The sequence below is a fragment of the Penaeus japonicus genome, unplaced genomic scaffold (genome assembly GCF_977035675.1).
Source record: "Penaeus japonicus unplaced genomic scaffold, GWHDUDI00000001_assembly GWHDUDI00000001, whole genome shotgun sequence".
NCBI lineage: Eukaryota > Metazoa > Arthropoda > Malacostraca > Decapoda > Penaeidae > Penaeus > Penaeus japonicus.
In genome coordinates this window covers 41,637,841-41,652,840 of record NW_028234403.1, presented here as the reverse complement: position 1 = coordinate 41,652,840, position 15,000 = coordinate 41,637,841, and the positions used below count along the sequence as shown (strand labels likewise).

The 15,000-nt window shown below is 32.6% G+C and overlaps 2 protein-coding genes across 4 annotated transcripts in view; one reads left to right on the top strand and one right to left on the bottom strand.

Moving 5' to 3' along the window:
- The window catches only part of LOC122257053 (uncharacterized), an 18,737-nt gene extending 6,392 nt beyond the window's left edge, over nucleotides 1-12,345 (top strand). For all 3 annotated transcript variants that reach the window (XM_043022096.2, XM_043022105.2, XM_086540468.1), the window contains exon 3: nucleotides 5,450-12,345. In XM_043022096.2, the coding sequence (XP_042878030.2) occupies nucleotides 5,450-7,636 (2,187 nt within the window). In that variant the 3' untranslated portion in view covers nucleotides 7,637-12,345. The remainder of the gene's footprint in view (nucleotides 1-5,449) is intronic.
- A 690-nt stretch (nucleotides 12,346-13,035) lies between these two features.
- Glo1 (Glyoxalase 1) lies at nucleotides 13,036-14,577 on the bottom strand. The gene is made up of 5 exons (XM_043022083.2): nucleotides 14,491-14,577; nucleotides 14,114-14,337; nucleotides 13,690-13,760; nucleotides 13,341-13,430; nucleotides 13,036-13,218 (listed from the first exon to the last, which is right to left on the bottom strand). Exons 1-5 carry the CDS (start codon nucleotides 14,563-14,565, stop codon nucleotides 13,130-13,132), a joined length of 549 nt encoding a protein of 182 aa, XP_042878017.1. The 5' UTR covers nucleotides 14,566-14,577; the 3' UTR covers nucleotides 13,036-13,129.
- Nucleotides 14,578-15,000: the final 423 nt, after the last annotated feature.

Sequence of the window (15,000 nt, the reverse complement as noted above, 5' to 3'; positions counted from 1 at the left end):
ATACCCCTTTTTAGCCCATTAATCCTTGTAAATGATATTGTACAACAATTTTTGTTTTGGTAAATTTAGATAAACACGCAACCAACCCTCTAGGCACGACACTATATTTTTCTGGTAGTTTTCGTTGTGCTTTGTACAGTTTCGCTACACATATCTATCGGAAACCTTTCGCGGAAGAAAAGGGTTTTATGGTGTTACGTGTTGATTAAAAGTACGTCATGCTGAAAGGTTTGTTTTTTCGCTACGGGTGGTTGCGTCTTTATCCAATAATACTTTTGTTTTTTGTCGCTGCTCATTTTATTGTTAGAACACCATATTTTAGTAGTTTGCAGGAATGAAGGGTAAATATTCAGAATAGTTATGCATCGCTAAATACCATGATATTGGTACTGATGGATTCCTCTAACCCTCTACTATTCAGATATAGTGAGTTTGACCCCTGTAACCCACAATCTTGGTCCCAGTAGTAGGGGAGAGCATTAAGAAAACCAGGGACATTGCACGGTAAAATGTCAATAATAATAGGTAATATGTTCATATATGTAAGCCGAGAATACAATATAATGCCAACTACCTACCTAACCTTACTTAGGGTTGAGGGGATGAGGGTTTTAACCGAAGCACTTTGTGTTAATTACCCTAAGTTATTGTAATTGTGGTACAAAAACATGCATTATCTCCATAATTTATGTAAGCATCACTGCACTTTAATCTTCACCAGGAATAAGGGACTCTAACACTGTGACTTCAAAAGTCTGCTTGTTAAGCAAAGTGAATTGTGTGCATGTGCGTGCATGTGTACGCTTGCATATATATATATATATATATATATATAATTATTTTTTTATCCTTTTTTCTTTTTCTATTTCTATTTTTCTTTTTTTCTTTTTTTCTTTTTTTTTTAATGTAAACATCAGATTATTTTGTTTTTTTTCTGAATCACAAGGTCTTATTATAAATAATTACCATAAGTAATTTAGATCACAAACAAATGTGTGTTACTTTTTCAGTGCTTTCATGTGTTACTTGTAATTTGTTAACAACAAACAATTCTTATAATTTGAGAGTGCATGAAATAGTTTAATTTTAAGACAGAAGATTGGTAAACAAACAAAAAGTACACAAGAGATAAGAAACTTGGTTGACTATGGAAGAGTCATTTATCTCTCAAATACATTCACTTTTGAATTTTTCTTTCTTTATTTAATTATTTCTTTATTCTATTCTATTTACTTATTTTTCCAATCAAGCCATACTATAATGCAATATTCCAGCTACAAAATATGATTGAAAGGAATATTCTTTTTTTATAGTAAATGTTGTAAAAGCCAGTGTAACACCAAGGAAAATAATTTGCCTGGATTACCATGCTAACTTCAAATCATTTCTTTCCACCATCAGTTTATTTTCAAAGCTTTATCAAGAATACTTCAAAAGGGACATCAAATTGGCTCTGAAGTATGACCCAAAGGAATATGATGATTGCAGTAACAACTAGGAAAATCATGCATTAATATGAATCAGATGCCAAGACCAAGGTGCCATACTCTTGCGTCCATCCTATATATTCTTCACAAATAACGAGGAGCCGAGTGCTGAAACTAAAAAGTTGGTTCATTTTTCTGTTTGTTACAGTGGTTATCATATTATTTTGGCTCATATTTCAAGCTAAATTGTTGCACTTTTCATGATATACTTGGAAAGGCTTAGAAAAATTAATGAAGATTGAAATGGCCAATTTAGATTTTAGCAAGGTAATCTAGGTGAATGATTATCCTTGATGTTATAACATTATTAAGTTTCTATTGTAAAACACTTGTTATAACAGAATATTCTCTTGAATAGTATTCTGCAGCTGATTTGTTGCACTATAGCATGGTATGACTAAAAATACACCATATTATTTGCAATTTTCACAATTGACCACAAAACTTATCAACACTTATGAAGCTTGAGAAGTTAGGGAATTTTCCTATATTTCTTTGTTCTAATGTGATCAGGAAATCAACCTTTTTAAATTATTTTAATAAAAAAATTGCATAGATTAAACAATATCGTATATGGATTAGTTTCTCTACAAGTACACCGCAAACTGCTTAATGGGCTTTCTGAGGATAGTTGTAAAGTTCATGGCAACTATAAAATCTTAGCAGGAAAAAGAAAAAAAGATTGTAACTAAGACCTTTGAACAGTCATACGGTTACAAGGTTAAGGGCTTTTAGAATAATTGTAAATGGGTATGTAGGGTAATAAGATTTGTCTACTCATTTTATATTATTTCTTTGAATGTGACAGCGTTCCAAGAGTATACTCGTTTTTTATTTATTCCATAGACTTATGACTTCAGAGCATCTTTGCTAATATTCTATTCTCATATCACAATTATTTTAGTGTTTTTTGAAGAATTATATTTTTGCAGCTTTATAGCATCTTTGCTGTTATTCTAATCTTGTACCACAATTATATTTGTATTTTTGGAAGGATCGTTATAGTTTTGCCAAGTGATTTTTAAATATTACACCCTTCTGGAGAAGAAAATAAAAGTTATTTTTTTATTTACCTTGGCTAATAACTCAAGTATCTGTTATATTTTTACCAGATGATATCAGTATTGAAAAATATATTTTTGTAAATTAACGCATTCACACCAGGTGGATTATATGCCTAATGCTGCTTCCGCTGTGAAGATAACAAGCGCACACAGCCTCCAAGTGCTAGATCTATCACGTTGCGATACCACGCTATGCTTCTCAGAGCAATCTACACCTGCTCAATTTTATGGGATTCTGAGAGATTGTTTTTGATAAGTCAAGAATAATGTGTAAACAAATGGAAGTGCATTGAGTATATATATACACATAACTATGTAAAACATTATTAAAGGGTGACTTATAGCTGGCAGAGGCCAGGCCGCCTCGTGCATATAGCCCGGGCGAAGGGACGTCTTCGCAAATCTCTCTAAACTGAACTGAACTATTCATATATAATTATATGTGCAGGTACAGATCAAAAGTCAAGCCATGTTGTTGGCTACTAATGAAGTTGCAGAATCACGCAGAAAATGCACAAGTTGTGTTCCATGATCTTCATTCATTTTTAAATCATTGTGTTCTATGTTATCCTGCAATTTCCAAGCTATTCCCTCCCCCAGTTATCAGGGCCAATGTCTTTGCTGTAGTTGGTCAATGTAAACTGACTCCACTATAAAAGGCCATTGTGGATATATAAGTAGTCCATGGTTATCAATGTAAGTATCAGCAGTGCAATACTTTTTGCAATATTGAAAATAATTTGTTTATTATATATGATTATGCCAAGAATTATTGTCATTATCCATAGTTTATGCTGCAAAAAGTATTGAATATGTAAATAATGCATTAAGTTAAATTTCTCTAAATTATTAAATACACATTGCACCGTAAGGAAACTTCCTGATTATTCCCATAAATTTCCATGGACAATTTTAGACACAAAATTTCTGGGAAATATGCGAACCTAGTTCTGCCCTCCACCTTTCATGTGCTCAAAGTCAGTGGCCTGCATAAAGTCATGCAATCTTCAGCCTTCCTCTATAGCCACTTGAATGTATAGAAATTACTTTTAGATATACAGTTTGATGCTCTAGATGGGATATCTTGCATATTACTAGAAAAAATTGTATTCTAGAACTATGCAACACATAAATGAGAAGAAAAATTAGTCTCGCACAAAGCATGTCAAAGTTACAAGCTCATCTAATTTATTGATGTATGTGTTCAGTGCTCAATAGGGCAAAACTAGCATTATTAATTTTGTCACTTTTCCTTTCTAAAATGATTATTAGATATTTAGGTGACTAATTAATGAAAAGGTTTTATGAGGATGTAGGGTTGCCTTAGTTGGCAGGCACAAAATTTCAGGTTAAGAACCACTATAGAACCTCTATACTTTGTGTTGTGTTTTATATTTTGTGAGTATCATAAATCTCTTATGTTGTATCTCAAACACTTGTAGGTAATTTGTATGAATGAGGTATGATTAGCTTAACCCACATATATTTTTCTATTATATATATTTATATATATATATATATATTTATATTTATATATATTTTTATATATATTTATATTTATATATATATATATATTTATTTATATTTATATTTATATTTATATTTGCAATATATATGAACAAAGTCAAAATGAGTAGAAAAAGGTATAAATAAGAATGAGCAACTTCATAGTGCAAGAGATGTAATTAACATGTTTCAACTAATTTGTTACAATTGCATATGAAGTTATTAATTTTATATATACCTTTTTCCTACAGGTATCACAGTCAGTTCTGTTTATGAAAGATTAAGTAAAGATAAGATATGATGTAGCTATTCTTTTTATTATTTCATATTTTGCTTTCTCAATTTTTTATTCTCTCTCCCTGCCTTTCAGTACCATGCCATTATCACTCAAGCCAACAGCCTAACATAACTATTATAAATATTTCAAGAGCAAGAAGTAAGATTTCAGTATGTCATGAGTGATTATTTTGGAGTGCCTGTCTTTTTTATATATTTTTAAAAATTAAGGAAAAAGTTCTGCTTGTTTTGCCCCAAATTTCCTATACACCACTCATCGCCCCTTATGACTGTTGGGTAGATATCAAAAAATAATTTTGATACTTATCATATAAAAGTCTGTAAGAAGAGGGTTGTTACAGGGGTTTTATTATTTTACAAAAGGAGAAATTGCCCAAGCCTGATAGAGAAAGGTTTTTAAATGTTAGGATTAATATTTATATTTTAAATAATGCAGCTTTAATTGTTATTGTCATTATCATTGTCATCATTATTATATAGGTTTTATTTTTTTGTTTTTCTTTTTCTTTCTATTTGAGATTAGTTATTATTATTTTATATTTTGGTTATTATTATCTTTTTTTCTCCATTATCATTATTGTCCCTTTGTAAAAGCATATAAATTGCTTTTGATTCCATACATATTTAACTACTAAGCACTATTTTCAATTTTCATTTCTCCCTTATTTTTTCATTGGTGAATCAGAAAGAGGAGTACCTACCTATATTTATTTTTCCCTTAACTTATAGTAATATTTTTTCTCTTGCCGGAAATCATTTCATATTACTGCAAGGATTAGTCGCATTTCATTTATTTAGATGGCTTTACAAACATTAGTGCTGTTTTGTATGATTTTTTTTCTCATTGTAATTTGTCAAAATGGTACCTATGTTATTATTACTTAATCAAAATTTGTTGGACTGTTATTGTTTATGGAAGTATAGCAACACACTTGCTTGTATTTGTGATGTTTTATAGGCAACATATTTGTAAAGAAAAAGGTTCTGTGTTTATAGATATTATATTACATGAGACCTTATTCCTATTATATTTCCTATAGTAGCAACATTGTTTATTATCACTAGTTTGTGCACTATAGTGTTTGTTATTTTCAGATGAGGACCCCACCAGTGCTCTTGGCTCCCCAAGAGGGTATGGGTGAAACAGAAGCTGACAAAGGTACCAAGCTGACAGCCGAGACAAAAAATATCATCCAGCAACCGCGCAATCCAGAGCCTGCGGGACTTCCTCCTATCATCTTTGTCAAACAAGGAAATCAAGTGGTGCCAGCCAATAGAAGTGTAGACAGCAGTATACATGCAAGCCTTTTGGACTCCAACACTGAAGCCTTTGTACCAGTGACAGAAGATAGTACAGTTACAGAATTTGAGAGTGAGATGGTTTTCACATTAGACCCCACTGCATTAGAAGAAACCACAGGACCAGTTGAATATAATGAAGCTTTCTCTTTATCCAGCTTAAATGATAACCAAATGATGGAGGTAACTTCTGGAGATTTAAGTCATGTAGAAACTCGGAAACTCCAAACTATAGAGAATCCAGAGCTTGAAACCAGTACACCCCCTATAAACATTGATGTCATAGAGACTACCTTGTCAGATGTTAGTGAAATAGTGACTGGTGAGTTTTATGATGATTCAGAAAGCCTAACAACTGTAACTGCAGTTGAATTTGAAACTGTAACTGATAGAACTCATCTGGTCTTTGAGGATACAGAGATTTATGAAAGTAATACCATTATTGATTCAAATGACGATGATCATACCAGTAATACCATTACTGATATGTTTACTGTCACTGAAACTCCAATACCATCTACTACCATCTTATTGGACTTAAAAAAGACAGACATTCCCCGGAATGAGACCTCAAAAATAGTGGATGGTGTAGTAAGTAAAGATATTCTTCTTGAAGCTTCACCAACTGCAGGTGTAGGTGAGGTGACAAATGTACCTTTAATTGACCCTACGAAACTTGACTTTAAGATTGTAACGACCAGAAAGGGGCTGCAAGTAGATGCCCATGATACTACATTTGACCCTAGTCAAATTGCCAAAGCAACAAGCTATGAAGGTTCCTCATACTCAACAGCCACTAGAAGTGCAACTGTAACCACTTGGGTGGATCCAAATGGCAGAAATATTCTCACTCAGAGACAGTCAAATTCAACAAATAGTAAGACTTCAGATGAAGTATCACATGTGAAGTATTCAGAAAAGACAACTAAGGATTATATAGTACCTAGTCATACAATTTCAGAAATATCTGAAGACAACTTGCCACAAAAGAAATCAGAAGATACCCTTACGATGCAGGATCAACCTGATGTAACAACGCACGAGGATATTTATATGTCTGGACGTGAGACGTCTGATGTTGATAACAATCATACAGATTTTGAGAATGAGAATGAAAAGAGTAATTTGGAAGGAAAATTTCATGGAAATAACTCAAGTGTACCAAAAAGTAATGTTAAAAGTGTTGAGAACCAAAATAATACATTAGATAGCATACATAGTGAAACTAATGGAAATCATAATCTTACCTTTAGACTGGAGAGTCTTCCAACACAAGGAATGTCAAATTATTCAAATGGCAGCATTAAGAATACAACAGATTTGTTTTATGAATTGCCTGGACCAAAGCTACAGAGTAATACTGAAGTTTACTTTAGCACTTCAGTAATTATTGCTCTCTCTGTCAGTTGCAGTGTTGTTTTGCTGATAGGCCTTGTGACATTTACATTGTGGTTATGTCGTAGACATAGAAGTCGAAGTAAAATATATTTAAGTCGTGAAGCTGTAAAACCAAGAGCATTCTTCACAAAGCCAATGAATCCTGCACTTCTTCCAAATGAAAGTATGGGAGACCCACAGTATGTCCTGGAGTTTCAGAGACCAAGGGCACCTGTAATGTTGGGGAATGACCAAAAGGACATTATTTTCAAGTCAAAAAATTCAGAGGACCTTGGCTTAGGTATAGAAAATGATGGTTTCACTGATATACCTCTTGAAGATCTCAAAATTGAAGGCTATAAAAAAAACAAGAGACACTCACAAGATCCACCAAAATACAGTTCTAAAGCTAAACTGGATAGTGACACCGACTCAGGAATAAGAGTTTGGTCATCGACAGGATCCTTGTACACTTCGTCACCAGAATTAACACATTGTTCAGTGCCACCACCACCTTACTCTCCCTCTATTGGGGAGGAACCTGTATGTCTTTCTGTCCATTCACTTCCTTCTCTTTCTAAGAAGATAGGCTTAATTGATTTGTAATTGCCATTGTTTGTGTTTTCTAAAGGAAGTCATTTATGATGTGATATAAACTGTAAAAAATATATACATTATATATATATATATGTATGTTCCATTGACTTGTGGTCTCAGTATGTTCCAAGACAATAGGACCATATAAAACTTGAATGAAATTATTCAATTCTGAAAGGATCAAATCACTATGCTTAGTTTATTGTGAAATCATGCTGGCAATTTTTGTTTGGCCTTGGTACAGTATGAAAATTTTTCTCTTTGGTGACAAGTACAGGGCTGTAAAAATCATTTTAAGTACAGACTGTTATTAACATTGTATGTTATAACTTTATTTCAAAGCAACTTTGCTGTGCTGATGTTCCTAATTTATACACATGATTGTGCATACAAAAAAGCCAATTTAAATTTCTATAGTTACTTTTGAAAGATGTTATATGGTGTATGTTTGCATTCTTTTCTTTCATTCACCAATAGATTTTGTCTTTTATAAAAACCATTGTGGCAGTTGCTTTGTATCTGATTATTTTTCTTTTCTTTTTTTCAAGTGTAGAGTTCAGTTACAGGTTGAGATTCTTTAGATTTGCAGTCATAAATCTACTGAATCTTGTAATATGTAAAATATCTCTTGAGGAAGTATACTTTTGAAATGTATTTTATGATACTTCTGAAATTGGCATTAATTCTTGAATATGATTTTTACTTTATGTGTATATATAACATACACACACACACACACACACACACACACACACACACACACACACACACACACACACACACACACACACACACACACACACACACACACATATGCACACACACACACACATATGCACACACACACACATATGCACACACACACACTTATGCACACACACATATATGCACACACACATACATATATATGCACACACACATACATATATATGCACACACACATACACACACACACACACACACACACACACACACACACACACACACACACACACACACACACATATATATATGCACACACACATATACATATGGATACGCACACACATACATATGCACACGCACACACATACATATGCACACGCACACACGTACATATGCACACGCACACACGTACATATGCACACGCACACACGTACATATGCACACACACACGTACATATGCACACACACACACACACACACACACACACACACACACACACACACACACACACACACACACACACACACACACACACACACATATACACATACACACACACACACACACACTCACACACTCACATACTCACACCTACACACTCACACTCACTCACTCATTGTAGTCCCCTAAGGTTTCATTGTCATACTTAAACCATTTTTCTATCTATTCTTTTTTGTTTCTTTTTCCCTGCCTCCAACTAATCTGTCAGGTTAGTCCTTTCAGAATGTTAAAGAAATACCTCAACTTGTACATTTTGTAAATATTTATATTATTGAAAAACTCAAGTCCCACTTTAGCCCTTAGATAGGTACAGTTGCCATCCATTGTTACCAAAGTCATGTAATATTTCCTCTCCATTGTCATTTTTTCTGCTAATATTGTAAAGCGTGTTAAAGCTAAAAGTTGTTATAATGTATTCTAATGTTTAGAATGCATTGATTCTTGGGTATACTTTTGATGTAAAGTGTCTTTTTGTGTTCGATATATCAGAAAAATATATGCTCTATCAACAGCTTAGGTACTTCACATTGTGATATATCGGTAACACTTATAAAACACTCAAAAAAATTAATATATAAATGTATTTGTTGGTGTATAATAGAGGTCCGCATTTGGTTAACATTTTGTATTGTCTTACTTGCCAGTATGAAAAAAAAAAATTACAGTAAGCATAAGCTTCAAGTACCTGGTATTATAAATGCAGCATTAGAGAACATTTTTTAGGTTTCAGAAATCTTCAGGTGTAACTGGAGTCTAATAATTACAAAAAACAAGTAACATGACATTTTATTTTTGTCCTAATATAGTTTATAATCCTCTTCCCCACACCAAATAAAAATAAAATTTAAAACAAAAAATATTTGCATTGTAAAGGGAAAGCATTCCCAGTAATACTGGAACTATACAGTGTACTTAAGAAACAATTCATCCTTTGTTTTTTAAGGCAACTCAATTTGCTTGTAAAGACAATGATAAAATATCCTTATTCTTGACCAAAGGAGCCTTCTGGTCAGATGTTTCATTTTCTCATGTTCATGATTTCTGAATTTGCTGTCTTAACTTCACTATATGAGTTGATTGAAGGTGAGTAAATGGTGAAAAGGGCATAAACACATGTGAGGAGCCTAACAAAAGTAGCACAGACTATATTTCTGCCTTTTTTGATGAATTGGACTTAATACCTGAGTAAATAATTTATTTTGCTTAGTTATTCATAGATGTTACAGAAGCAAATGTTGAGTTTCTTTCAGTGTTTAAATGAGCTAATCTAACAGGCATTTTACTGTAGAATAGGCCTTTATCCATTATCCCATTATTTCTGCTCCTGTGTATGCTATACAGTGGCTTATATTTTAAAATCAATCCAACTATTGGCATAATTTAAAATAACATATATATGTAATAATATATATATATGTATCTCCATTTAACTATGGTATTGGGATATTGGTATTGGGTAAAACAACAAGTATGTTATTTTTTCATTTATCTATACATGTAGGAAAGTGTGATACCATGGATGTTGAATGTCACTGGCAGACACGGGCGCTATTGAGGCTGCTTTAGAAATGTAATATTTAGAAATTTGCATCAATAGTTTTAAATTAACAGCCACAAAACCAGCAATAGGTAATTATCCAAATCCCCTGGTTATATCAAGAAAAGTTATATATACAATGTATCTAATAATGATACACAGGGATTTTTCATTGTTAAATAATGTTATCACAGGAATGAAGATGAAACTTCATACAATTATAATATGGATCAGCTTTTCATATAATTCAATGTTCTCTGGTTAGGTTCTAAATTTATAGTGGCAACTGTAATTGCAAATGTTTATAAATTATCGAAGGTGACAACCAACCAATCTATAAACGTTATAAGCATAACAAATGGTCATTGTTAAAGTACAAATATCTGGCAATGACAACTGTTGGTAAGACTGGTAGAACAGTGTTTGGAAGGCATGGAATTTTTAGCTGTTACTATCTTGTTAGTACTTAAAAAGTTTGATTTTGGGGGCTATTTCATTTTTGGATTGTTGGGGTTGGTCATGTTCATTATTAATTATAATCATTATAATATTACTGTAAACTGTATATCTTTTAATCCATTGGATACAGGACATCTATTTTCTGCCACCTGCTTAGCATACCACCAGACAGGTTTTATGTCAGAGAAAGAGTGCATAATATAACATATAGGGCTTTCTTGCTCTCATTTACTCTTTATGATATAAGTCTTTTTTGTGTTACTCAGTTTTAGAATTTTCTACATTAGGAAGCTTTAAATCTGTCATCTGACAGACTTTTTCAATGTTGTAATTGACTAAAATTGTAATATAGAGTCTGCATCACCTCATGATCTTTACACTCACTCTGACAGAAATGTTATAGTTTTATGGGAGGACGAAAAAATACTTTTTTTTTTTCTTCTTTTGTAAACAAGAATTAAAGAAATAACCATCCCCAAAGAAACACCAAGTGCAACAGCACAAAATAGCATAATGTGCCATTCAAGACTTTTTTCCTGCCAGGAGAGTTGTGTCAAGTTTGGGATTCTAAATTAAACCTATTACAGTAGTTATAGTAATTCTAAATGATTATTTTTATCCTCTGTCACTAAATATAACTATTACTCTGAGTGCAATTGTGAAAATACAACGATAAGCTAAAAAAAATAATAATAAAATAAAATAAATATACCCACATCAGCACTGTCATATCACCTAGTTCTTAGTATGATTTTTTTTCACTATCAGTACATTAACGTCTCATATCCAATGGATTAATTATGATAACATGTGAAATTACAGTGATAACTACAAAAATATAAATGTTCATGTTTTCTTCACAATTTATTTTTCTAATCACTATCTCATAACTTTTAATGAACATTTTCCATTACAGAAAAACAAGCAAAGAACAATGCAATCAATAATAGCATAAATCATAACTCAACAATGCATTTTGTAGAGAGATTTACACAAGCTTAGACATTTCTACCAGAATTGATTTAGTAAAAGTTCCAGCCATATACCAGTCTCTTATTTATTATATTTCTCAACAGGTAATCATAATGATTTTGGTGAAATGATTACCATAATTGGCATATAAGGACATTTCTTTAAACTAATTGAAATTCATATCATAGTATACTCTGTCATAATCCATTGGAAGCTTAGTTTAAACATGTTTATTCTTTATAAGGGTAATATGAATTCTATAATGGGTACTTAATTCAATTTTAAAGACTAATTACTAACATCATGCTTAGCATTTAATATGGGAAGCTCTAAATATTCTCAACACCCAAAGTTTGATAGGAATGGGTGTCGCTTTTTCCATCAAAAGATGAAAATACTGCAAAACAAGGCTTGAATGTCTTCCACACTATTGGGTAAAGCCTAGTGAGCACTATGGCAAGTTGACTACTGAATGTTATTTTGGAACTGACAGGCAAACCAGTGGATTGCCCAGCCCATAGTTCGGATGAAATTGCCAGTGTGTGACAGAACAAAAAAATTTGCATGCCGAGATTGCAATGCTTACCCACCCACTGACAACTACCTAATATTACTGGTAAACCACTTGTTCAGCAGGCTGGATATCATCACAGGCATGTTTAACAATCCAGTACTTTGTCCACAGAGGCCACAGCCCCGCCAGACACTGTCAGATCATATGGTCAGGCCTTTAGTTTGCCCTTATAAAGTATCAGTGTGAAATATCTTTATTGTAGGAGTAATTTCATAAATTCCTGAGAACAGTTCAATAATATCAGACTCCATGATGCATATAAGTAAAATGTAAAAAATACTTTCGGTTGTGATTAATGAGCAGTAAAAAGAATTACTAAAAATGAAATTAATCTGCAGATATTGGTAGTCTTTTGTCATCTCAATGTACTTCTTCACCATGTACTTAATGCCTTTGGTGTGTTTTGTGTGTATGTATGTATGTGTGTGTGTATGTATGTATATGTGTATGTATGTATGTGTGGGTATGTATGTATGTGTGGGTATGTATGTATGTGTGGGTATGTATGTATGTGTGGGTATGTATGTGTGTATGTATGTGTGTATGTATGTATGTATGTATGTGTGTGTGTATGTATGTATGTGTGTATGTATGTATGTGTGTGTGTGACAGAGTGTTCCACAAATTTTAATTACAATAGAGGGTAAATAAATTGTCAATTTCTTGATTATTTGTTTTCCCACATTAACTGAGAAACATAACATTGAATTAATTTATAAATATAATTTGATACACCGAAAGTCAAATAATATTTTACACCAACTTAACAATGGTTTGGGAGTTAAAGATTTCAATCCAATAGCCATCTGGGTCTTGAATGAATGCAAGTCCTTTCATCTTGCCTGTTTAATGAAATATAAAGTAAAATTAGTCTTATATTAACAAGATTACCATCTATAGCAATAGTCTTATATATTATATTTCATGACTTGATTTGATTTAATTAGGAAAGAGAAAAACTTACCATCATTTGGCTTTTTCACAAATTTGACCCCAAGTGACTCAAATCTTTCACATGCCTTGTCCACATCAGGAACCATAACTCCAATGTGACCTGAAGGAATTTGCATAAAAATTGATTTTTTGAATAATAAAAAAATAACAATATTTACTTATAATATTCAGTATGAATACTGGTGTCTTCTCCCTTTTATGTTTATTTCCATTTTTGCAGATCCAGTGACATACCTTTAAAACTTAATTTTTCAAATATTTGGAGAAAGATACCGAATTGTGCATACTTGTACATCAATAATGAAAGACACTAGTAATGATTATGAGAGAAATAATTCTTAATTTATCAGTTCACTTACCAAATCCTTTTGGTTCAGAATTTCCGTTGTGATATCCTGTGAAGTTTGGATCGGATTCGGTGCCCCAGTTACTGGAAATATTTTTTTTTATGGTAAATCTTAAAATGAGGATGGCATGGTGATATTAAAATAATTCCCTTCAAGAACACAAACACTTAACAACAGAAAGAAATCACTATGTCTACTCTGGCAAGATAAAGCCTGTGGGTCACCATGTGATCTGTCAAAAAAGAAACGACTAGAAGTTCCATCATACTCAAGATATGAGGTAGAGGTTTGTTTCCCTTTTTTCAGAACAACAGTCAGAGAGGGCATAGTAATCTCAGGACTTGTCTCAGGCAGACACTATTCTTGAAAAGATGGCATCACTTATTAAAAAAAAAAATTATAGGAGAATTAAATTTGTCATATATACAACACTTACTGTGTAAGCTCTACTGTAGCCTTTCTTGAAAAACACCATGAAGTGCGTTCCGTTTCATCTGAAGGTATATCTTCCGCAGACTCATAACCAACAAAGTAAAGGGAGAACTTCATCGAGGGGAAATCTAGTTTTTTCAACAAGCGCATCCCCATTACTCGAGTATAAAAATCCAATGATTGCTTTGGGTCCTTAATTCGAAACATAGTTTGTTGCATGATGAAATCCTGTAATAATAACAAGTTTGGCTCAGTTTTCCTATTCCAACCACTTACTTCAATTTTTTCCTTTCCTCTTTCATAATTATACTTTTACTACTTTAAATAGTCTAATAAGTTTCAAGACAATTTTAATACCAAAGTAAAAAGTTGAAACTATACCTTTGTCGACTCATGTGGCTCCGCACAGCATGCAGCTGCCTCCTCATTTGTCAAGCATTTTGGTTCTGCCGCCATGGTTTGATATTTCTGTGAAAAATAAAAAATAAAGAAAAATCAACAAAACCATATGCATATGTACATTGTTAACTATATAATGGACAAGTCTCACTTTCCATTCATATTCTAGCACATTATGCTGCTTCTCAATATTATATTATGCAGATACAGTAATTAGGCACAAACATGAAATAATAACTTTAATTTTTCTAATATACTCTATAAATATACATTAAAATAGGAAAATATCCACAACACCACCAGTATTTTACTTTAGTTCATTCAATGGGTAAGCAATGTTGGTTGGTCTTCTATCAGATAAGCAAACGAACCAAACAACTGACAGATTCTTTCCACCTGTTCTTAGCTAAGGACACTTGGATGACCTTCAACCAGGTGTCCTTATTCAGTCCTCGCGACTTGTCCCTTATTCAACTTTTCCCTTTAATCATT

Bases quoted from the DNA above. Each gene is read 5' to 3' on its own strand.
- Glo1 (XM_043022083.2), bottom strand. From the start codon at position 14,565: ATGGCGGCAGAACCAAAATGCTTGACAAATGAGGAGGCAGCTGCATGC. The intron at 14,338-14,490 runs GTATAGTTTCAA...TTATTATTACAG, and splicing joins AGCCACATGAGTCGACAAAG to GATTTCATCATGCAACAAAC. The intron at 13,431-13,689 runs GTAAGTGAACTG...AAATTCCTTCAG, and splicing joins TTCTGAACCAAAAGGATTTG to GTCACATTGGAGTTATGGTT.